Raw genomic sequence first — 24,683 nt, forward strand, 5'->3', positions numbered from 1 at the left:
TCCCAGCTACTCAGGAGGCTGAGGCAGCAGAATTGTTTGAACCTGGGAGGTAGAGGTTGCAATGAGCTGAGATTGTGCCGCTGTACTCCAGCCTGGGTGACAGAGTGAGAATCTGTCTCAAAAAAAAAAAAAAGACTTCATTCATAGGAAACGCTTGATGTGTACAGGACAAAATAAGTGCTTAATAATAGTTGGTGGCCATGAGGATTTGTGGTACTAGCAATCCCCCATTTGCTAGTTAAGAAGCATTTTTGAGCCTGGTGCCATATCTCTGTCCCATATATATATGCCTGTGTGGTCACAGTTATTGCCCGTTGAATCATAGTGGAGACCTCGAGAATTCTTACTGGTAACATCGGATAATTTTTTCATCATTTTTGTGTCCACTTTAGCATGAGACCAGTACACAGTTTGATCTTCAGGGGAGAAAAGGAGACTTTCTCACAGATTTATATTTCAAATTGTTTGCAAGGCAATTGATAATGAAAAGAGAAAACCTACTTACTCTTCAAGTTCAAAGCATAATGAAAGAGGCTTGAAGAGGGTAGACTTCTGAATATATTCCATAAACAGTATCTCTTTTCAGAGCTTTTGAGAAAACCCTTGTTCAAAAAAAAATGTGAGCAACAGTTGTTATTCATGAATTCTAGATGTGTAAATTGTGTGATCAAAATGAGAGGAAAAAGAGCAGTCTCAAGGGAATAAGCATTTTGTCTACATTTAAGTCTTTTGGAAATGATATGTTTGAAAATAATATACCCGTTAAATATATTTCCTTAAATTGTTTAGATAAACTATTTCTGTTGTAGTTTCTGGTAAATAGTAATATGAAATGGTTTCTATTTCATTGTGAATAACTTCATTCCTTTTTAATTCAGCAGAAAGCTCCAAATAGATCTGTAAAAAAGACTGCAGAAATCCTCTGAAATGAATAAACTATTTCTAGCCTTAAAATTCATGTTTCCACAATGGAATATACTATATTCAGCCACCATCACAAAAAATGTCTTTCTTATCGGTGCTGCCCTAGCTAAATGTGAACTTTAAAAACTGGAAAATCAGGCACTTTGTAGACAGTTCACTCTTTGTTTTATATTTTTGGGCTAAGGAAAAGACATTGCCCAAGGAATTATTTCTGGAAGGAGTCTAACTTCTCAATCAGCATAGTAGTTTAGCCTCCAATATTTTTGTTGTTTTGAGAATTGATAGTGACCCTAAATATAACAAAAGAATATTGATTTCTAAAGCATGGATCATGTTGGTTCCTAAAAAGTGAGTGATAATGTAGCAATTAAATTCCGTCCCTATATTATACACAGTTGGTCAGGCTATCAGCAGAATGCCGTCATCATTATTGAATTGCGTAATAAACACTTGGGGCAGAGTGCTATAGTGGAAATAAAACTACATTTTGGTTTAGGACTTCCTGCCCTAGCCCATGGCCCATAGAGCCAAGCCTTCACATTTCATGAAGTTGTGAGGGGAAAGAGACAGGCATTGGCCTCATGGTAGCAGCTGCTGGAAGGTTCTTTTCCTAGCTCATTTTCTTTCCTCATTTTTCACATTTTTCCAGGGTGACATCACATGTGGTCACTATTTATATGCATCTCCCAAGCCCGCATTTTAGCCAAGACATTTCTCAGGGGCTCCAGACCCACAATCTAGTGGTCAACATACTCTCTACTTGGTTGCTCCATAGATCCCCTAAGTCAAGGCATGAAAGTCTAAACTGATCGTGACAGTCCTCTCCCATCATCACCTCCAAACCTGTTTCTTTTCCTGCATTTCTTTTGAGCAACTAGCACGTTTCCAGTCATTCATCCACATCAGAAACCCCCCGATGCCGCCAGCTCTTCCTTTCTCCTCACTTTCAGTGTTTAATGGAACACTAAGCTCTGCCAATTCTACCTCACAAATGTCTTGCCTGGCCATTCCTCCTTTCTGTGCCACCCATCTTCACCTTATTTCAGGCCTTCCTCATTTCTCACCTGAATCTTTGTAATCATGGCCTCTAGAGCTGGCTTCATGGATCCCTACTGACCATCAGTCCCATGTGCCTCAGCCATAATGCCAGTCACAGTTCTCAAAGAGCTCTTCCCTTCCTCCCTTCCTCATCCAGGCTGTGCCTGGTAATCTGGAGTGAATTTTCCACTCCATCCTGGCAGTCTTCCAAATACTTATCCAGAGACTCAGCTTACAGCTCAATGCCTCTTTGAAGCCTTTCTCAACCTTTGCAGAGTTGAGATCTAACTATTCTGCTAAATGTAAATCTAACTCTTCATACATTTTCTCTTGTTTACCTGTCTCCCCACTCTCCTGTCAGAGTCTGAGTTACTTGAGGTTGTGAATTGAGTCTTATCCATGTCTGTCTCTAATATCTAGCATGGTATGTCTCATTTATAGCAAACATCCATAAATGATTGAGTGAGTGAGCGAACGTGTGGGTGGTTTTTCCTGGGGTGGGAAGGGTTGGGAAGGTACCACGTAGCCAGTGTGAGCCTCCCTTCAGCCTCTATGACTTTCTGATGAGCACGCTTACAGGTAGTGACTTCTCTTGACCCTTACCGGTTAGATACATGCTCTGGGACCAGAGCTGCCGAATGTAAACCAGTAGTTTTAAAAAGTTATTATTCTCTCCGTAAAGATTGGGTTTTTATAGGCAAAGGTAACAAGGCTGAACACAACCAAGTGAACCCAGTGAATTATATTTATTTCAGTGAGGTGTCTGTATGCACTGTGGCCATCCCAGAGGCCTTACTTTCAATTCATATCCACTAACTCAAGGGGGCTCTACTGCCACCCAGCACTCACACCGCCTTTCTCTTCTGCAGAGGCTTTCGCACAGTCTGTTCACGACTTCATACTTTCTCCTGCACTTAAACCTTTAACATTTCTCTATCCCTGCCTCTCAGCTAACTGGGCTTGCAGGCAATCAGAAAGAGCTTCCCTGTGTACCTGCCACCACAGCTTCTCAGTTTTCTGCATTCGCTGGCTAGTCTCCCTTACTGTGGAGGAATTGTTGATGCGCCTGGGAAGGCCACACCCTCCACTTGAAAGATCCGGTCCCCTCCCACCTTTTTAAGAACATCACTCCATCAGTTGTCCCTTTCTCTTCTGAATCGTCAGTTTTCCCCTGTCCACCAAGCTGTTCCCCATCAGCATACAAACATGCTGATTTCTTCCCCTCATACCATGCCCCTCTTCAGCTTCCATCCCATTTATCTGCTCTCTTTTACCTTGACTTGCCTAAACTCATAACTTATTTGTCTTTTTTCAGTCTCTCTTTGCAGTTTTTAAAGCTTTTAATTTTGGTAAAATATATACAACATCCAACTTACCATCTCAACCTTTTTTTTTTTTTTTATTTTTTTGAGATGAAGTCTCCCTCTGTCACCCAGGCTGGAGTGCAATGGCACGATCTCGGCTCACTGTAACCTCCGCCTCCTGGGTTCAAGTGATTCTTCTGCCTCAGCCTCGCAAGTAGCTGGAATTACAGGCATGTGCCACACACCTGGCTAATTTTTTTTGTATTTTTGTAGAGACGGGGTTTCACCATTTTGGCCAGGCTGGTCTTGAACTCCTGACCTCAAGTGATCCACCGCCTCAGTCTCCCAAAGTGCCGGGATTACAGGCGTGAGCCACTGTGCCCAGCCCATCTCAACCATTCTTCAGTGTGCAATTCAGTGATGTCAGGTACATTCACATTATTGAGCCACCAATCTGCAGAATGTTTTCATCTTGCAAAACTGAAATTCTGTACCCATTAAACATTTAACTCCTCATTTTTCCCTCCTCCAAGCCCCTGGCAACCACCCTTATACCTTCTATTTCTGTGAATTTGATTACTCTGGGTAATCTTCCATTCTCTCCTGAACCCACCTTCATCAGGCTTTTGCTCCTACATTCCCCCTCCACTGCTTTTCTCAGGGTCACTGTGGCCTCCACTTGCTGGATCTGACAGTCATTTCTCAGCCTTTGGCTGATTTGACCCGGCAGCAGCCATAGGCACAGTGGAGCACTCCCTCCTCCTTGAGACACTGTCTTCACTTGGTTTCCAGGGACCTTGTTGGCCTGTGTTTTCCTCCTTCCTCACAGACCACTCCCTCTTAGTCTTCTTCCTCTTCTTGCCTCTAAAGGTTGGGATGTCCCAGGGCTGAGTGCATGCCTCTCTTCTCTAATCTTCACTCACTCCACTTTAGAGTATTCTTGCCATGCCATTTATACTCTTACAGTTCCCAACATTTGTCCCCGAGCTGCAGCTGTGAACGCTTCCTTACCTGCATATCTAATAGGTGTCTCAACATTTGCATCTCCAGAGTGACTCTTGACCTGCTCCACAATATCTGCTATAGGCTTCCACATCTGAGGATGGCAACTCCATTCTTCCAATTTCTGAGGCCAAAATTGGGAGTCCTAATTGACTACTCTTTTTCTCTCAAACCTCCATCCAATCAGCAAATACGGTTGGCTTTACTTTCAAAAGATGCAACCTGAATGTGGCCACTTCTCGTCACTTCCACTCTGCCACTCAGGTCTAACCGCCTTCTTACATTGCTTGGGTTGTCACCTCCTCCCTGGCCTCCCTGTCTGCCCTAGATTCCAAACACAAATCTAGCAAGAAGAGCCTATGAAAATGTGAGCCACCCTCTGCTCCAAGCCGTCCAATGGCCAGGAAATGGCAGATTTTTATAATGGCCGAAAGCCCTGTGTGATTGCCTACTCCATGACCTCATTGGCCTCTCTTTCTGATTTTCTCACCCTTGTTCCCTCGCTGGAGTCACACAGCCTTCCCTGGTGTCTCTGCAGTATGCCACCCTGCTGCTACCTTAAGGCTTTTCTGCTCGCTGTCCGCCTGGGGAGAGGCTCAGCCCTCAAGGATCCCGTGCCTTCCTCTCTTCTTTCCATCAGCTCTGCACTCAGACGTCACCTTGGTTGCGAATTCTTCCCTGGTCACCCTGTTTAAAGTTGCCACGCCTCTCCCGCACTTCCTAGTTCTTTTTTCTTCTTTATTTTTCTTTCTAGCACTTACCACCCTGTAACATGCCATGCATTTCCCTTGTCATTCGTGTTTGTGTCACCCCACTGGAGGGTGAGTTCTGGAGAGCAGGAGTTCTTCGCCAGCGTTCGCTGGGTTCGCCCACTGCTTAGAACTATTGCTGGTGCATAGTAGGTACACAACAAGTATTCCTTGAATGACTGTAGAGAAGGGGCTTTCACAACACAGAAAATTGTAATTGCCCACTTCAGCCTCCTAAACTATAGGCTTCATTTGAAATTTCAAGTTCTTATTTTATCCAAAAGAGAACAAAGCTGAGTTAAACATTGCTCCAAACGGTATCTGGTTTCTAAGGACATATAGATGAAATTGTAATTTAGGTTGCTATGGACACGTTAATACATATAAAATATTTATGACAACTATAGTATTTGTATTACATACAAGAAAATTACTTTGAATTTGCAAATCAATTCATATAAAATTTATTTTCTTATGGGACATTAACTCTATTACAGTAGCTTTGAATTTTCTGAATTATATTTACTTAAAAATGTCACTGGCAATATCTTTGAGGGTTACTTTTTTTGGATAAAACTTGTGGCAATGATTCCTCCTTTGACTGCTTCAGCAGTATGTTAAAACTGGCACGGAACCTTTGAATAGCTTTTGAATTTTTACCTCGTTTGAAATTAAACAGTTACGTAATTAATATCATATGGGATAAATTTTGAATTCTGCATGATTTCTACTTCAAAATGATGCCTATTGCCTTCATTCTACTTTATGTTTGACACAAGTATTTGAAAAACCTGCGTAGTGGTTATCTTGCTTAGTGGAACTATAATTTACTTCACGTAAAAAGGAGGATTCATTTCTTTATCTTGGAAGTCTTTAAAAATATACTGATGCATTTCCATCCCAAATTAGCAAGTCTCCTAGAGGGACAATAATTTTATCTTTGCTAACTGAAGATCTTACATGGCCTCATGCGTAAGATTATTTACTACACATAATATTAAAATTAAAAAAAGTTTGATATGCCACTAAAAGACTTTTAAATAGGAGAGATCTAATCAATCGTGTATGTGAACGTGTTGCGTATACTACAAAACCTCTAGATCCTCTTTACCTTTGCAAGGGGTGTGGGTAGTTTTGGCTTTCCTTATATTTTTATTTGTTATTTGTGAAGTATATAATAAAAGAAAATCTAAGAAATTGAGGGTTAACAGAATTAATAGACTGTTAACTGAAGTGTAATAGACTGTTTCACGGTATATTTGACTTCAAAAGCTTCCAGCAAAGATAAAAATCCTGGAAAAAAAACGTTCTGGTTTGGTCATTTTTATATAAAAGTCTTTCTTTTTTCCAGCAAAGAACATTTCTTTTATGGTTGAGAGTTTCAATATTTATGTAATTAGCAGCTCACAGCAGTGCCTTGTTTCATTCTTGATTCTAATCCTGAAATGATGATAACATACCAGCAAAGCAGCAGCCGTGGAGTCCACGGAGCCTACTTCTCTGCCTTTTTTCTGTCTCCCTGTAGAGAGAAGTCCACTCTCTTCTCTGATCCCAGGGTAGTGTAAATTTGGGCATGCAGAAGGTCAATGTTCCTCAGCATCCTTAGGATTCATTTTCTTTGCATTTCCCAGATTACTCACCTTGCAGCAGTTGTCAGATCCCTTAACTAGTAACTAGTTTTCTTCGAATTATGGTACCACAGAGACTATCTGTGGACTGGCTGGTAAGAGACTGTTACCAGCTGTTCAGCTTTAGTCAGGCAATAAGGTATTTGTTACACTTCAAATACTTAATCATGTGATTTAGCGAAGGGCCATTTGAGCTCTAAAGCCTCACAATGGAAAGTTTCTGAGACCTCTGCCCTCCCTCTCACACCCCAGAGAATCCCTAGTCTCCTGCCTTCCTCTCATGCTATCTGCATGACTGCTGCTAGCCTGCTCAGCCAGGAAGATGGTCCGCCACAGACCCCTGTTCGCTGCCCAGGGTCTCAGGACCCCTGTCCCGAGCGGAGTCCCAAGCGGTGTTGTACTTGCCAGGAAGCTCTCTGGGCTCTTCTGCACCCTTGGGGAACCGTGTCCCTGCAGTAATCTGTACTCATGTTTATTCCCACACTTCTCTCTAGAATTTAAGTCATGAGCTGTGTGTCTCCCTTTCTATACTCGGAGAGTGTCAGAGGAGGCCTGGTGTCCTAGTTATATTTCATTTTTCAACTGTCGTTTGCTGAACTCCAGACACTGCTAACTGCTTTGCATGCATCACTTCACTTCTTCTTCCTAATGTTTACAAGGTGCAAATGAACCAAACACATACAACTGGCACTGTGATGAGTGAGGGAATATAGATACATTGATCATTGAATGGAGCTAGAGAGAACTGTTAGGTAAGTTGAGCATTAATTTAGTGGAAAGAGAAACCTTCAAACTAACTTACAGATTTTTCACTTATTGTACAGAACTATTATTTATTTATTTGTGTCTCATGGAACCCAGTAATAGCTATCATAATAATGATAGTGATTATTCTTAGAGTGCTTCACTCTGTGGCAGGCACTGCTCTAAGGGCTTTATATGTATCATCCCATTCAATCCTTTCACTAATTCAATGGAGCCAGTACTATTAATGTCCTCATATTACAGATGCAGAGATTGAGGCATAGAGAAATTAAATAATTACTTCCACGTTCATGCAGCTAAGTGGTGGGACCAGAATTTGAACTCAAGCTGTCTGACCTGAGGACCTGGAACCGGGCTGGGTTTCCAGCAAGAAAGGACAGTGCCCATCTTGGGCTGGGTGGAAACATGACACTGAAGACATGGGCTCTTTGTTCTGGAGAAAATATTAGGGACCTGGTCAGAGCTCACTTTTAGTAATAAATATTCAATTCAATGAATATTTGTTAAGCTTTTACTGTACAACAATGAACAAAGATCCTAATCTTCATGGAGCTTCCGTTCTAGGAGGAGAAAAGAGAATATTCACATCTATCTACATGACTAAATTGCATTGCTATGTTAGAAGGTTATTTATGTGCTAAGATAAAAAGAAAATGTAGAACAGAGGAAGAAGGTTAAGATGGTTACGAAAAAAGTTTTAAGGAGGTGATCAGGGAAGACCTCATGGTTCGTATTGGAGAATTGTTGATCACATTTCTGTTGTTTGACCCGACTTCTTTGTTGATCTGTTAAGAGATGCAGGCTGAGATCTTTACTCACTCAAAACTTGTAAGGAACTGCTTAATATTTCTGCCCATTTAACCCTGGAAGCGTCGGGTTGTTTTGTCTGCAGAGACAGGGGTGAGTCAGCCCATGGGTTCTGCTTTATTGGCTGGGTAGCACTCCCTTACTGCAGGGCAGTTCTGAATGTGTGCCCCATGGGTGCTGAGTCATGGGGCTGGGTGGGGTGTCTAGAGGAGTGGGAAGTGAAGGTCAGACACCGAGGATGTTGCAGAGCTGAGACAGGAATTTCAGGATGGATAGAAAGATGTAGCTGAGATTCTTCTAGAGAGACCCTTGCCTGCCTAGGTGAAGATAGGGATGGATTGTCCAAAGAGGGCAGATGACCCTAGATCCTACCTCTACCCAAGGACTATCTCCACCAAGGCAGTGGTCCCAGGAAGAGCAGCAAGAGGGTGGAGATAACAGAGCAGCCCCCTCAGTACTGGGAAAACAGCAGGTTCCATGCACTTTTGTGGTGGGCCAGGGCTTTAGATGAATAAGTGACAGATTCACCTCTTACCCAGTTATTGAGACATCATGATGTGTGCTAAGATTCTGAAATTAAATTTCCATGATAACATGTTTATGGTGTCATTTGGTCTTCCTGTGTGGAACTGGTATGGATTTCGACTTCCAAGATGAGATCTTCTCTTCGGACTATAAAACAGGATGTTGCAAATGAGGTTCCCAGCTGTCCTGGTCTGTCGGCACGGCTGCTTGATGGCTCTCGTCATGGCTGCTCGATGGCTGTGGTGGCTGATAACTCAGGATGTTGTTGCTGGAGAGCGGGGAACTCGTCCAGATCCTCCTGAGACACCACTTTCCTTTTTCATACAAAAACAACACTCTCCTTCCAATCGTGCTGACTGCACACCAGATTCCATTGACTGTTTTTCTACCCTACCCTGCTTATTTTTATTCATCTGGCTACTTTATTTTAGGGATTTGCAGAGCTTATCTTGGCAGCGGTGACTCTTATTGTTTTATTTCTGGCTGCTCGGCTTTCATGTGAATGCTTCCATTAAGAGGTGGACGTGGGGAGGACGTGGTTCTGGGGTTCCGGTTTGCTGCCTAGGTATGTTGGCACAGATAGAGCTGTGGCGGCCCAGCTCCGCGCTGCAGAGCCAGACCCAGGCTGGGATTCCAGCAGGAAAGGACAATGCCCATCATGGGCTGGATGGAGGATACGTGGCACTAAAGACATGTGCTCTTCTTTCTGGAGAAAATATTAGGGACCTGGCCAGAGATCACTTACTTTTAGTACAGAGCTATAGAATCTTTTTAATGCCTGGTGACCAGGCACCTGAAATGGGTCAGTCATTTTTTTTGTTTGTTTTACAAGCTATACCCATATGAACAACTGATGTTGCCTGTATGCAGTTCTATGAGGCAGAATCAGTAGATTCAAGACAGGACTTTGGTGTCACACAAAACTGGATTAGTTCTTGGCTCTGCCACTGACTAACTCTGTGTCCTTGGGCAAGTTACCTAACCTCTCTGGTCTTTAGTGCCTGCATGTGATTAGGAATCATAACAGCACCTGCCTTACTAGGTTGTGATGAGGATTACATGAGGAAAAAAAACCCCACAAATTTTCTGTGATCATGGACAACTCAAAATATGCAAAGCTCCATATTCCAAGTCAGATTCTTGTTGCTCTGATTGTATCAGAAACTAACTGAGGAGTTCAGAGTAAGAATCTAACCTAGCAATGCTTAATTCCAGATTGGCTAAGATTTTCTTTCCCAAATTAGGTTATTTCTCAGGTACTAGCCTGGTATCCAAACCACACCCTTTCTGGGAACTACCTCTGCTCTTAGGACAGCAACATCTGTGGAGGCTTGGTTTAGGTAGAGAAAGCAGAAATAGGTTGTCATCTGTTCACCTGGCTTTCTCATAGCACAGTGGGAATCAGCCGGACATCTCCAGAATCCTGATGTCCAAGTTTCTGGCTACGAACCCCAGGCTTTAGGATGTTAAAAAAAAAAACTCTCCAAATGATTGCAGTGTGCCAACAAGATTGAGAAACAATACACGCATATTTTGTTTAGGGAAATAGCTCATAAGCCGACTCACTAACACCTCTATACAAGCATATTGATAATAGAATTAGAGCAATAAATAACAAAGGCAAACACAAATTCTTTATCAGCATGTATCTCTAGCTTTTAAAAGCTTACTTATCTTTCTGTCACTCAAACCCTACCACCTTTTCACAGCCCCTTGCCCATTTGCCCCCTCTTATTTGGTTGCCGTTGAAGACAAAGATACTAATTGCCTTTCTAACATTTTCCTGTTATCTATGAGTTCTTATTCTTTCTATCTTTCCTGAGTGGGAGAACCTTGATTACTCACACTTTGATGTATCTGTCATTGTTAGTGGTGCTTCCGGCATGGCTCTGCCCTTTCAAAGGCAGAGTTAGGAGTGCTTATATCTCTCTGTGAACCATGAATGGACTGCCTGCTCATGTCTTTAATTCAACTAAGTCCTAGATTCATTCCTTCCTTTCTCTCTTTTTCTCTCCCCTTTAAAGAGGGACCAGATGTTGTTTTATTTCTTGGTTATCAGGACAGAAAAAATTTTGAACATGTACGTATATCTTTCACTCCCACTATTTGTAAAGGGATTATCTATTCTGGATTGTCAGATTCAAAACATCTTGATCCAGACTCACTTCCACTTCCCTTCTAGATGTCTTCCCCATGGTGGGTTCTCAAAGACACAAGATGATTTCCATATCAGCCTAAGCAAAGCATCAAAAAGCAAACATGCCCATTTTTTTTTTGCACCCTCTTCCTCTCTTCTGTTAACAAAGTTGAGGATTAAATGATACTCAGAGAAAAAGCAAGTCATATATTTGGAAGCCTATGCATCAAAATAGAGTGTTTATGTAAGGTTAATACAATCAGCAATTCGAGCCAAGCTTCATGTTGTTACTTCTAGAGTTAAGCCCATCAGCCCACCTATTTTTTTCAGTACTTTCCTTTTTTATCCATGATTTTCATCACTTTCTTACCTTCCGGGCTTATACGAAGACCATGTTGACTTTATCTTGGTTGAATTTTGGACACATAAAAGTGCAGTGAAGATTTAATTGCTGTATCTTCCTGATAATAAAGCTGGTCTTGCTTGGCATTATTCCATGGAGAAAGAGTGGTCTTGTGTGGGGAGCTCTGTCCATCTTTAGCGTTGGGCACATAAGTGACAGAGGCTTTCAGAGCCTTAGTTTTGTCATCTTTAGGTGGGGCTACTGCTGCTACATGCGGTGGTTTAAATGAGGTGCCAGATGTGAAGCTCCAGTGTCGGGCATGCTTGAATTGGTCAATGCATGACAAACTTTGCCAACTGTCCTTCATCTACCTTCTCCCAAATGCCTACCTCTTTATTTGTACCATTTTTAAAGCGCAATTAGGGCATCCTGCCTTATGTTTCATCCTGGTTTGCCTCATCTTACTTTTCAAAATTTAAACTCCTTGAAAGTAGGCCTGAAGTGGTTTCCCATTTCCGTAGATACTCCATCCTTAGTGTACATTGAGGATGCATACCTAATTCAGCATGGAGTGAATGAAACTAAACAAAGAAAAAAAAAGGAAAGCTTTTGTTTTTCTGTTTTTCTGTTTTGTTTTAACTTGGGCAATGCTGATCTGGGGAACTGTTTTTGTATAGCCAGTGAAAGTGTCTAAGCTGTGTGTAGATTTTGTAATAGAGTTTCATCCTTGTTAATGTAGAAATTGTAACACAAACCCAAGACAACAGGGGACCCATTGCATAGGTGAACTGTCACTAACTCAGTGGACAGTTGGTCTGCCTGTTTGTCCAGCAATGTAGGCCTGGGCATGGCAGAAGCTCACTGTTACCTTATAACTTTATGAATGTGTAATGTGTAGCCTGGTTCCTTTCAGAAAGGAATCCTAAAAAAGTACATATAGAATAGCATAATTAAAAACAAGAATTAAAAGAGATCAGACACAACTTAAAATAATGGGAAAATGAAGGCTGTATCAGGTAAACCTCCTTTTCCTTTCAGCTAGCAGGACTAATCTCATCCCTTGAGAGGCTCTGACCAGCCCTTAGCACAGCTGCTTCTGGGATGCAGTCAGACTGCCAGGGAAGAAATTACTTGGAAGAAAAAATGCCAGAGTTTCCCTTTAAACCTGGAGATTATGGAAGAAAAGATAAGAAGGGGGGAGAGCAAATATAATCTGCATTGTAAATAGTAATGAAAATACCAGACTGATACGCTAATTAGTGCAGTATTCTAGCACATTTTTAGCAAATGGTTATTAATGATGCCATTAGTAAGTTTAGCCCAGAATTGAATATTAGCTGAATTTGTAAGTCATTTTGTAACTTATTTGTCTTACCATTACATTTTTCCCAAGTTTGAAAACAGAACACTTTTAAAATTCAGATTATATGATGGAATATATATTCTACAGTGAAATGTCAAATTTATTAACATAATATGTGAATATTTAATTACAGTATTGGTGGGTTTGTATTTTATAACTTCTTGTGATATTTAACTGCTGCTATTAATTATGATGATGAAACAAAATTTCTTGGATTTTGAATATTTTTGACTTAAAATATTTGAATTCAGAATAAATTTGACTTATTCACATAAATCTTAGCTCTGAAAAAAATGTTAGAACTCATCTAGTTTTATATACTTTAATATTACCTATTCAGAAACAAAGGCCTAGAAAATTGAGAACTTTCTCAAACATTTCAGGTGGTTGTAGATTTAGAACTAGTCTTCTGCTCTCAGGTTAGAGTGGTTTCTATTATTAATTTTATGCCTCGTTGTCCTCTAAAAGGTTCGTAGCTATGTGACAGTATTTCTACAAAAATACTATTTTCTTCTTGCTTAAAGAAACATTAGTGACACTGAAATCACAGAAACACTCTCATTACCTAAAATAGTTCTTGAAATATTCTACGCGCATATATTCTATATCTTGTTCATTCAATTAGATAGTATAGTTCTAGCAGTTCTCAGGAAAGGTAAAGTTTGGAATGTAAACTGGACCCTCAGTGGAACTTCCTTGGAGTTGAACCTGAAGGAAACAACACATACAAGTTTCCTGGGCAAATTTCCAGCCGTGTAGCACATCAAGATCACTACGTCTAGTCAAGTGGTTCAAAAAGAAAGAACGCAAGAGACTTCCGGAATTCTTTTCTATTTAGATTCTAAACATTCGTGAAAGGAGGCTTGCTCCAATATTTTCCTTAATTTAATATGAGGAAATTCACAGTTTGCTCTGGCCTCTTAATTCTTTTTAAGTGAAACGAAATTCTTTGTGCAGAGAAAGAATAAGAATGCTGATGGGCGAATGAGACAGAGATATGTATACACACAATTACATATGTTATCATAATGTGTATATATTACATATCACAATCAAATAAGCAATGCAGGGATATTTCTAAAGACACAGAAGTATCTACAGTGAGAAGTCATCCTCCCATTCACTCCTGTCTGCCTAGCCAGAGATCCTTTCTCCAGAAACAACCACTTTAAACAGTTTCTTGTGTAGCTTTCCGGACATAATCTACTTATACTTAAATAATTATGTAAATATTCATTAAAACCTGCAAATACTATATGCACTGTCCTGCAACTGTTTTTTTTTTTTTTTTTTAACATTTAGAATCAATTTTGAAGTTTGTTTTGTATCAGCACATATAGAGCTGCTTCATTCATTTTTGTGGCTGCATAGTATTAGTATTCCATTATGGAATATAATGTTTAATATTACATTCCATCACACAAAATAGAATTAATATTATATTAATATCGATTGATTTAATTTTAGCATATTTATGATGTTTGTTAATGGTATATTAATACTTAACCAGTCCTGTATTTTATTTTCTTTCCATCTTTTGCTCTTTGAAACCATACTGGCCGGGCGTGGTGGCTCACGCCTGTAATCCCAGCACTTTGGGAGGCCAAGGTGGGCAGATCACCTGAGGTCTGGGGTTTAAGACCAGCCTGGTCAACATGGTGAAACCCCATCTGTACTAAAAATACAAAAATTAGCTGGACATGGTGGTGTATGCCTATAATCCCAGCTACTCAGGAGGCTGAGGCAGGAGAATTTCTTGAACTCAGAAGGCAGAGGCTGTAGTGAGCTGAGATCACACTACTGCACGCCAGCCTGGGCGACAGAATGAGACTCTATCTCAAAAAAAAAAAAAAAAAAGGAAAAAAAAAGGAACCATGCTAAAAAAAAATAGGTCATTTGCATATGTATAAGAATATCTGTAGATAAGAAAGACTGCTAGGTTAAAGTGTATGTGCAGTTGTAATATTTACAGATATTACCGAAAAATGTCCTTCATTCACATCACCATGGCCTCAATATTACAATGTGTTTATCAGATTTTTTTATATTCACCATTCTAATAGATGAAAAATACTATCCCATGTAGTTGTCATTTGTGTCACTCTAATTTGAGTGTGGTTGATCCTTTTTTCATATGCTTAAGAGCCATTTGTATATCATTTTCTGTGAGCCATCTGTTCATATCTTTTTTTTTTCTTGTTTACGATTTGTCTTATTTCTGTCAACTGTAGAAACTCTTTCTGTGTATAAAAAATTTGCCTATTGGGTTTATGAATTGTAGAACTTTCCATCCTCCCCCATTCCTTGATTGTCATAAATGTTTATGGTGAATATTTTGATTTAAAAATGCCATACTTTTGTGTGTGTGTTGAATCTGGCACTCTCGCTTTATACTATTCATACAAAGCCTTCCCCATTCTGAGATCGTAAACACAACCCATGCTGTCCTGGTGCTGTTACGGCTTTTCACAGTAGATCTCTCATTCATCTAGACTTTATTGAGATAAAAGGTGCGAGATAGGTAGTCATGTTTTTTGTTTGTTTGTTCGTATTAGACGGCTATTCAGTTTTCTCAAACTACTGGCCTTGTGTCTTTTCCCTGTTGATTTGAAATGCCACCTTTATTACACACTTCAGTGGTCCCCAACCTGTTTGGCACCAGGGACCGGTTTTGTGGAAGACGGTTTTTCCCCAGGCCAGAGTGGGGGATGGTTTCGGGATAACTCAAGTGTATTACTTCATTGTGCACTTTATTTCTGTTATTACTACATTGTAATATATAATGAAATAATTATATAACTCACCATAATATAGAATCAATGGCAGCCCTGACCTTGTTTTCCTGCTCTAGATGGTCCCATCTGAGGGGGATGAGAGACAGTGACAGATCATCAGGCATTAGATTCTAACAAGGAGCACGCAACCTAGGTCTCTTGCATGCACAGTTCACAGTAGGGTTCGTGCTCCTATGAGAATCAATGCCCGAGATGATCTGACAGGAGGCGGACCTCAGGCGGTAATGTGAGCAGTGGGGAGTGCCTGTAAATACATATGAAGTTTCACTTGCCAGCCTGATGCTCACCTTCTGCTGTGCAGACCTCTACCAGTCAGGTCCATGGCCTTGATTTCCATATGTATGTCTCTTGACTCATTTCTCATCTTAGTAATTCATGCCGTTGACCTTCCCATCTATCTACCACATTGCTTTATGATGTGTTTTTAATATTCAGGAGAGCTCATCCTCTCAGGGCTTTTCTTTGTTGAGAAATACTTTACTATTTTCACATTATTTTACCGTGAGATCTTTAGAATCAACTGATGTAATAACCCCAACAATTTTTTTAAAATTCTGGAAGTATTTTTTTGTTTAAATTGGAAGTGCCTTAAAATATACAGATATAATTGAGATAATTGTCATCACCTTTTAAAATTTTGCCTTAGTAGCATTTTAAAGTTTTTGTCATATAAATTTTGCATATTCCGGCCGGGCGCAGTGGCTCAAGCCTGTAATCCCAGCACTTTGGGAGGCTGAGACGGGCGGATCACGAGGTCAGGAGATCAAGACCATCCTGGCTAACACGGTGAAACCCGTCTCTACTAAAAAAATACAAAAAACTAGGCGGACGAGGTGGTGGGCCCCTGTAGTCCCAGCTACTCGGGAGGCTGAGGCAGGAGAATGGCGTGAACCCGGGAGGCGGAGCTTGCAGTGAGCTGAGGTCCGGCCACTGCACTCCAGCCTGGGCCACAGAGCGAGACTCCGTCTCAAATAAATAAATAAATAAATAAATTTTGCATATTCCTTAAGATTTTCTGGGGATTTTGCCCTTTTGCTATTATCATAAATTATATGTCTTCTTTTGTGTCATTTTGCTGGTGTGTGTAAAATATATAAAATATCCCTTAGTAAGGTTGTTTAAAAATAAATGTTGTATTCTACCAAATGCCTTTTACATATCCTTGAAGATGGTCATGTACTATTTTACTTTGGTCTGTTTATAAGGTGAATTGTTTTGATAGTATAAGATCTTTGTATTCCCTATGCTCCCATAAAAAAGGATGATTTCATGTCCTTTGCAGGGACATGGATGAAGCTGGAAACCATCATTCTCAAAATTATTCCTTAAAAGTTTGTTGGAATTGTCCCTCTGAAGCTAACTAGTCCTGATTTTGCTTGTTTGTGTATTTATTTATTGGAGGGAAGGTGGCTCTTTAACATCTATTTAATCTGTGATATTGACATATTTACATTTTCTGTGTTTTCTTTGGCTAAGGTATGGTTCCTTAAGTGTATGTTACATATTTACTGATAATCTTCAGTTACTGTTTGAGTCCCTCCTGATATAGGGTGAGGTTATCTATTATTGTTGAGTTGTTTTCAAAAGTGGTGGTTCTTTCCTTATATTCTGTGTTTTATGGAATTTGACAGTCACGTCTCCCATTCATTTTGATATTAAAGACTAGATATGAAGATATTAAGGACTATTGCATAATTTTATCAGTGGGATGGTAATACTGTAGGCCATACTGTATGGTTACACTGTTCTGAGGACTATGATTGCTTTCTTTGGTACGTTTGCCCAGTGGTATCCAGTTTTACTGCTGATTGTGCTTCATAGAATCAGTTCTTAATAGACACAATTTATCTCAGTCTTATATATTATAAGCTTTCAGTAATTCTAGTGAATAAAATACTTGGTTATTGTCTGTTATGTGTTCATTTGTAAAGAATGTAAAAGACATGTTCCTACAAAAATTAGCCAGGCGTGGTGGTGCGTGCCTGTAGTCCCAGCTACTCGGGAGGCTGGGGTGGGAGGATCACCTGAGCCCGGGAGGTTGAGATTGCAGTGAGCTGAAATCGTGCTACTGCAGTCCGGTACAGGCAACCAAGTGAGATCCTGTCTCAAAAAAAAAAAAAAAAAAAGCAAACTTGAATTAATAATTTTGGTAAATATGTATGTGTTCAGATGTGTTAAAGGATAGCATTTTACATACTTGTCTGGTAGAATGAGTTGGAAATAAAATAATTTTTAGATACAGTAAAAAGTTCTTTAGAGAGCTAAAAAGTTTTAACAGCATTTTTGCTTTTCCAAATCCCATGTGTTTCAGAATTTGTCAAGGAAATAGAAAAAGGAAATAGAAATCACCATGCTGTAGTAACAGAGGTGCAAAAAAAATGATAATGTTGGTCAAAATGTATAATGTTAAGAAAAACAGTGTTTGTGGTTAATGAAAGTATATTGATTTTGTTCAAATTTTATTGAGAAAATATTCTCTCCTTTTCTCATAGATTTATCTAAAAACAGACTGGTTGAAGTTCCAATGGAATTGTGCCATTTTGTATCACTGGAAATTCTTAATCTGTATCACAACTGTATCAGAGTCATTCCTGAAGCCATCGTTAATCTCCAGATGCTGACTTACCTGAACTTGAGGTAGGTTAAACATAAAAGTTGTAATCAAATTCAATGAAAGAAATAAAAAACTTATGCTTTCATTTCTATCCATTTTTTTTCACTCTTTGCAATTCTTGATTTTTCTTTGATGTAGATCCCACAAAGATGTTTTAAGTAATAACTTTTCTAATAAATTTGTAATGTTGTTAATACTGCTCTTGGTGCAAGACTTCCCTGAATGTCAATATGACAAGGGTTTTTTTAAAAAAATGATTTATATCATTTATTCTCTTTGTCTGCTTGGTATTTGTAAGGTTGTAATTATGTTGTCTTCAAGTATTCATGTAGATTTTGGAGGAGGAAGTATAAAGGAAGTGAAAAAGAGTTTGGTTGTCGGGACAGACAAGGATCAAAAAAAAAAAAAAAGAGAGAAAGCCTGGGTGAGCTTTGGCAATTATTGATAACATTGGGCTTTGCTACCTAGTACTAATTGAGCCCATTCACTTTAAGCCTTCTTAAGAAAGTTGAGGAGCACTGAACAACTCTAGCCAGGCACAAAGTTTGCTATCTGTCTTTCCATCCCACTAACTTAGGTCAGTGTTTGCAGAGCATGGTTTGGTAATGTGCATTGATTGATTATGTACAACATGGTATCATGTATTAATGCCCCTGAGTAGCTCTGATGTTAAGAAAATCAGTTATTTTAAGGCCTTGGTTTTAGACTTTGCAGCTAGGTGCTCTGGTGAAATTCTAAATCCTTTCCCCATATCTGGGATGTCAGGAGAGGGAGGGAAGCTGTTTTATCAAATCTATCTTTACCGTGAATACAAGATCCCCAATTGCAAGCCTGAATGTAGCCTTTTCTCATGTCAGTTGTGTCATGTTGATGTGCAAAGGGGAGCAAGGCTTATGTTGAGTAACAGATATACCCGACATCAAACTTCAGAAAGTTCAATGAACCAGGTATAATGTCAGTGGTTTTTTAGTTTTGATTTAATTTTGATTTTTGTTTTGATTTAGTTGGCTACCGAAAATTACTGGTTTTCTCTTGTTTTCCTTGCAGTCAAAAACGAGTTTCTGGCCGGGTGCGGTGACTCCCGCCTGTAATCCCAGCACTTTGGGAGGCTGAGACGGGTGGATCACCTGAGGTCAGGAGTTTGAGACCAGCCTGGCCAACATGGTGGAACCGTGTCTCTACTAAAAATACAAAATTAGCTGGACGTGGTGGCGCATGCCTGTAATCCCAACTATTCAGGAGGCTGAGGCAGGAGAATCGCTTGAACCTGGGAGGTGGAGGTTGCAGTGAGCAGAGATCGTGCCATTGCACTCCAGCCTGGGAGACGAGCAAAACTCCATGTCAAAAAAAATAAAATAAAATAAAATAAAGAGTTTCCATTGCATTTCTGTAGAAGTGCTTTTTTTTGGAGATGGAGTCTCACTCTGTCACCCAGGCTGGAGTGCAGTGGTGTGATCTTGGCTCACTGCAAGCTCCGCCTCCCGGGTTCACACCATTCTCCTGCTTCAGCCTCCCAAGTAGCTGGGACTACAGGTGCCCGCCACCACGTCTGCTAATTTTTTGTATTTTTAGTAGAGACAGGGTTTCACCGTGTTGGCCAGGATGGTCTCCATCTCCTGACCTCATGATCTGCCTGCCTCAGCCTCCCAAAGTGCTGGGATAACAGATGTGAGCCACCGTGCCTGGCCAAGTGCATTTGTTTTTTTATCAGGGTTGAAAAAAATCCTAGCAGTTTTTTAAGTAGCCTTAACTTCTTTTTGGTAAATAAGGTGTAGGTTACTGTTGGGATCATCTGGAGGCTCATGTATCTAATCTTCACTTCTGCAGATTTCTGACTTATCTGACCATTTTGAATTTTCTTGCTGTTTCTGACATAGTAGGGTATTAATAACCTTGGAATTTCCTGGTGCAGCAAGCATAGGTGTCTGTAGAATTTGGATCAGTATCTCCCTAAGACATCTGTACTCTAATTCCAACATATGCAGGGGAAAGCATGTGTAGTTTACTTACCTACTCCTGTCCTGCTGTGACGTTTTCACTGCTGGTAGTCTTGGATGCAGTAAGTCTATATATTTAACTTTGCATTGTTGTATTTAGTCCTGTTCACTGAGAAACTTTTGGGTATAGATGACATTTTACTTTTACGATGATAGGGATTTTAAAATGCTAATCATACCAGATAATGTAATCTTAAAATGTATATTATATTTTTAGAACATTAGTAAAATGGTTTTGGTTTCCATGTCACACCTAGTTGAGAATAGATTATTGCTGTTTCAAATGGGTAGGAAGTATATATTGGAGTATGGATCCGAGGATGTTTTAAGGCAAAGATGGAGAATTCATTGAAACTGATGATGGCTGAAGAGGACCATGTGGTATGTTATAAGCAGTGTTTTGTGATGAATTCCTGGTAATGGAAAGGAAAAAGAATATAGAAAGAGGCTGTTAAGCATCTAACTCTTTAAATATTGTTTTCAGTCTAATTTTTAGCTTCACGGTTGTATCTGTTTTCTTCAACGTACGTGGGTCATTTTGTTTTTGTTCTGTTTTTCTTTGTCCACTTCTGCTACTTTTAATAATACCATGTCTGAGATCTGTTCTCCCGTATTGAATCATGTGCTCTTTGAAGGAATTTGACAAATAGAGAAAATATGAGAAAAAGCTTACCTCTCTGAGGTATTGTATAAAGATATAAGAAAAATGTGTGGCTATCCTCTAAACTTTTTGAAAGCCAGATACTATATATACATACATATATATATACACACACACGCACACATAAAATTATTTTTAAAACTTCCTATAAAATTTATTACGTGAGTATAAATGTATGACATAAAGTAGTATGCCGGGCGCGGTGGCTCACGCCTGTAATCCCAGCACTTTGGGAGGCCAAGGCAGGCAGATCCCTTGAGCCCAGGAGTTCAAGACCAGCCTGGGCAACATGTTGAAACTCCATCTCTACTAAAAAAAAATACAAAAATAAGCCGGGTGTGCTGGCGTGCGCCTGTAGTCCCAGCTACTCAGGCTGAGGTGAGAGGGTCTGGGAGGTTGAAGCTGCAGTGAGCCATGATTGTGCTACTGCATTCCAGCCTGGGCAACAGAATGAGACTTTATCTCGAAATAAATAAATAAATAAATAGAATAAAAATATTAATGAGAATAATCTTTAAAGTAATCAAGAAGCTGGTCCTCTTGTGTTACTCAATTTAAGGCCTTTAATTCCTATTTGATTATTGGGTATAGTTGAAACATGTCTTCTAGGAATTGGACCCTTGAAATTGAGATATTTATCAGTTTGGGAGTGATTTGATGTTGAATGCAATGTAGCTTTTTCCTAAAAGATTTATTAGTATCTGTGAAACAGTGACTGCCACATTTGTTTACTTCCAAATACGTAGTTGTATCTAGAAAATAGCAGTGTCATCTAATAAAATTGTTTTGAAGTCTTCTCAGATGTTGAGTAGTATCATCCACGTGATAGTGTTGTCTGTGTGAGTTCTTCCTGTCCACAGACTACCACCCCACTCCCAGCCATCCCCAAGCCTGGTAAGCAGGAGGAACTCAGAATATCGTGTCTGTGTGTGATCACGACGTGATGTCTCCTCCACAACAACCAGGGTTAGCCACTGTGGCCTTTTCATGTCTTTTCTGCTCCTCCTGGATAGTATTAAGTTAGCAAAATAAAATGTATATTTGTTGGGTATGGTGAAGGGACGCAGTGGACTTCGTTGACTTTTGGCCTTTGGGGAGAGACTGCCAATCCCCTCACTTGAAAAGTACGCAGAGACTTAGGATGCTGTAAACACACTGCTTTGTAGAAGAGCTAATCTAGTGTTTTTTCTGCAGTGGTTATAAATGGGATAGCATGCCAAAGAAAAAAACTTATATATCCAAGGAAGAAATATATAATCAATGCAGGACATTATCATTAATTTTGATGTATGGGGAAGTCGGTGTGAATTTCTTAAAATTAAATAAACTGTAAATTACTTTTGAGCTCACCCTTAAGGTAGACGATATCAAGTATAGTATGATCTGAAAGAGCTTTAACAAATAGGCAAGTTTGTCTGATTTTATAAACAAGTACCCTAAAATACTTTCTTTTCTGTAGCACTTAGAAATTTTCCTCTTATATCTATTAACTGAGAAGAAAGACTTGTTAGATGAAATAGTGCAAAGAAGCTGCTTTTCAAACTTTCACAGATTTTGTCTATCTATACTTAAAATCAACATGATCTCTCTCTATTTAGATTTTTTTCTCCTCTCAATAAATTACATGTAGAAATTACTAATTTTGTATATTCCAAAGTAGGAGAGATGCCATATGAAGCTACTTTGAATTCATGGGAACCATTCAAAATTGATTACACCCTCTGGAGTATATTGTGTATTTCAGCTGAGTAAACAGCCATAAATATTTGATGGTGATGGTGATAGTGATGGTGATGATAATGATGATGACGATGATGGTGGTGGTGGCGGTGGTGGTGATATGTCACTGCCTAACCAGCTTCTTGGCTAATAGGTTGTCTTTAAATGTCAGAAGGCCGCTTGGTGCCAACAACCTCTAGTCCCAAAATAGAGATAAATTTAGTTAGCACATGAAAAAAATCCTTACTGTGAAGTGCAGTTAAAAACACTTACATATTTTTCACATTTTCTCACGTGATAGAAATGTTATGTTTGTGGAAAATATTATTGCTGTTTATGTAGCCTGTGTTTGAAGGATCTGGGCTTTTAATCTTTGCCTCTTGGTGTTCACAACAAAAGGTTATGTTAGTTTAGTATATGTGCCACTGTGTCTTTTCCTGTTGTAAAGTGTCTTAATCCAAGAAATGTGGCCAAGAACAATAAAAATGATTAAGCAAGACTTGTTCCTATAGAGGAACCAACACTTTGAACCTGAATTACACAGGAAAGCCTCACAAAGTTAAAAATCTATTTTAAGATGCTGGAGAGGTTGTTGTTGATGAGCCTCATGAAGAAAATGTACCGTAGGAAAATAAAATAACCCAGACTAGCAAAACTCTTGGCAATAGTAGGAGTGTTGTGAATCTAAGAATAGGGACCTTGGTTAAAAAGTCTCATCTCACGGGTAGCGACTGCCAAGAAATGAAAGTTCTGTGTAGTATTTGATCATATTGCTTCCAGAACTCTTGGTGAGTGCTTTTACTTTTCTAGGGTGAAATACACCCAGCTAGGCCTGCTATATTCATTAGAAGTCCCAACCTCTCCCCACCTACTAGGAGTGGGTTCTGAAGCATTGCCTGTAAAGAACAGGGCGGTCTCTTGAACAAAATGTTATCACACCATAAAAGGAATCTGTTTTGGCTGCTTTCTCTGCAGCCTGGCATTCTTTTTGGCTGCTGAACAATGTGCAGAAAGAGCCAGCTTCCTGATGGTCCCATAACCAGTATCCCCACATTCCTTTGGGAGTCACACTGAGGAGTCATCTTGGATTGGGACAAGCGTCTTGCATGCTAGGGTTGCCTTAGAAAACACAGACTTTGTATTTTTTTTGTTGTGAACTAAAAATTAAATTTAGCTACATTTCTTCTTACTTGTAGAAGAAATGTCTTCTCTCCCTGCACTGACAATTTTAAAGAAAGTCTCAATTGTAGGATGGTGTTTCTTCTCTCTAAAAAAAATGAAAAAATTGATGGTGTCTTCCTAAACTGAAAAGGAGGAGGAATTTGGTTCCATTCAATACAAATGTGTATCCCACATTCTTTCATGAAGATCTTACCTCATTCAAAGGGAGAATGAGAAAACTTTAGTGTATATATTCATGTATATTTTCAAGCTGGTCTTTGGTAGTCAGGTTTTGTTTTGTGAAATGACAGCTCAGCAGAAAGACACCAAAAACACAGTGAACTGAACTGGAGTTTGAAAGTGAACTGGCTTAAAATTTGAAAACATTTTTCACGGGATAGCAGAGATGGAAGGGGCCATTGGAGTCATCCAGTGCATGTGCACGGCCAACCATGTGGAGTTTAAACTTTGCCTTTTCTAGTGCTCTTTGGGCATCTGTTATCAAGGTGGAACCTGTAGCCAGTGGTCCCTAAAATTATTAATGTGTTTATAAATTATTGTGCCTGTAAAATTATGTCCGTTGCCATTGGTAGCTGACAGGCTTTATGAAGTGTGACTGCGTGAATGATTGACTGTTTCTTATCAGATTCCATTCCTTTTAGGATAGTTCATACTTGGCATAACTTCCAAAGAGGATTTTCCCATTATTACATATCACCGGATCATAGCTGTTGTTTCAGATCAGTGTGTGTATTGAAAAGAAGAACAGAGCGACACAAAAGGGATATTATGACTTTGATAACTAGAGTACTGTCAGAATTTGTTGGTTTTGTTTTCAGTTCTGTTTCTGATCTTAATAGAGTTGTTAAGATCTTTGTGCAGCAGGTTAGTGCTCTGGAACTGAGGTAAATACCCACTCCTAATTCAATTGTATATATTTTTTTGTTTATATGATTGTCAAAGTTTATTCTGCCAGCCCTAAATGAACAAGTTCCAAATTGCATTTATTTGTCTAATGAGACAGATAAAAGCACTGTGAAACATTGCCATTTCATCAATAATCAACTTACTATATATCCTCTAAGAACACTGCACTTTACCAAGTCCTGTAACAAGTACTGTAGAGAAGAAGAGAGAATTTTTTTTTTTTT

The 24,683-nt window shown here is 39.5% G+C and overlaps 1 protein-coding gene across 2 annotated transcripts in view; it reads left to right on the forward strand.

Moving 5' to 3' along the window:
• The first annotated feature begins 17,876 nt into the window (after positions 1 to 17,876).
• LRCH1 (leucine-rich repeats and calponin homology (CH) domain containing 1) overlaps positions 17,877 to 24,683 on the forward strand; it is a 93,375-nt gene continuing 86,568 nt past the window's right edge. For both annotated transcript variants that reach the window (XM_011973579.1, XM_011973588.1), the window contains exon 1: positions 17,877 to 18,017. In XM_011973579.1, coding sequence (XP_011828969.1) covers positions 17,905 to 18,017 — 113 coding nt within the window. In that variant the 5' untranslated portion in view covers positions 17,877 to 17,904. The remainder of the gene's footprint in view (positions 18,018 to 24,683) is intronic.

This window comes from Mandrillus leucophaeus, unplaced genomic scaffold (assembly GCF_000951045.1).
Source record: "Mandrillus leucophaeus isolate KB7577 unplaced genomic scaffold, Mleu.le_1.0 Scaffold1002, whole genome shotgun sequence".
Lineage (NCBI taxonomy): Eukaryota > Metazoa > Chordata > Mammalia > Primates > Cercopithecidae > Mandrillus > Mandrillus leucophaeus.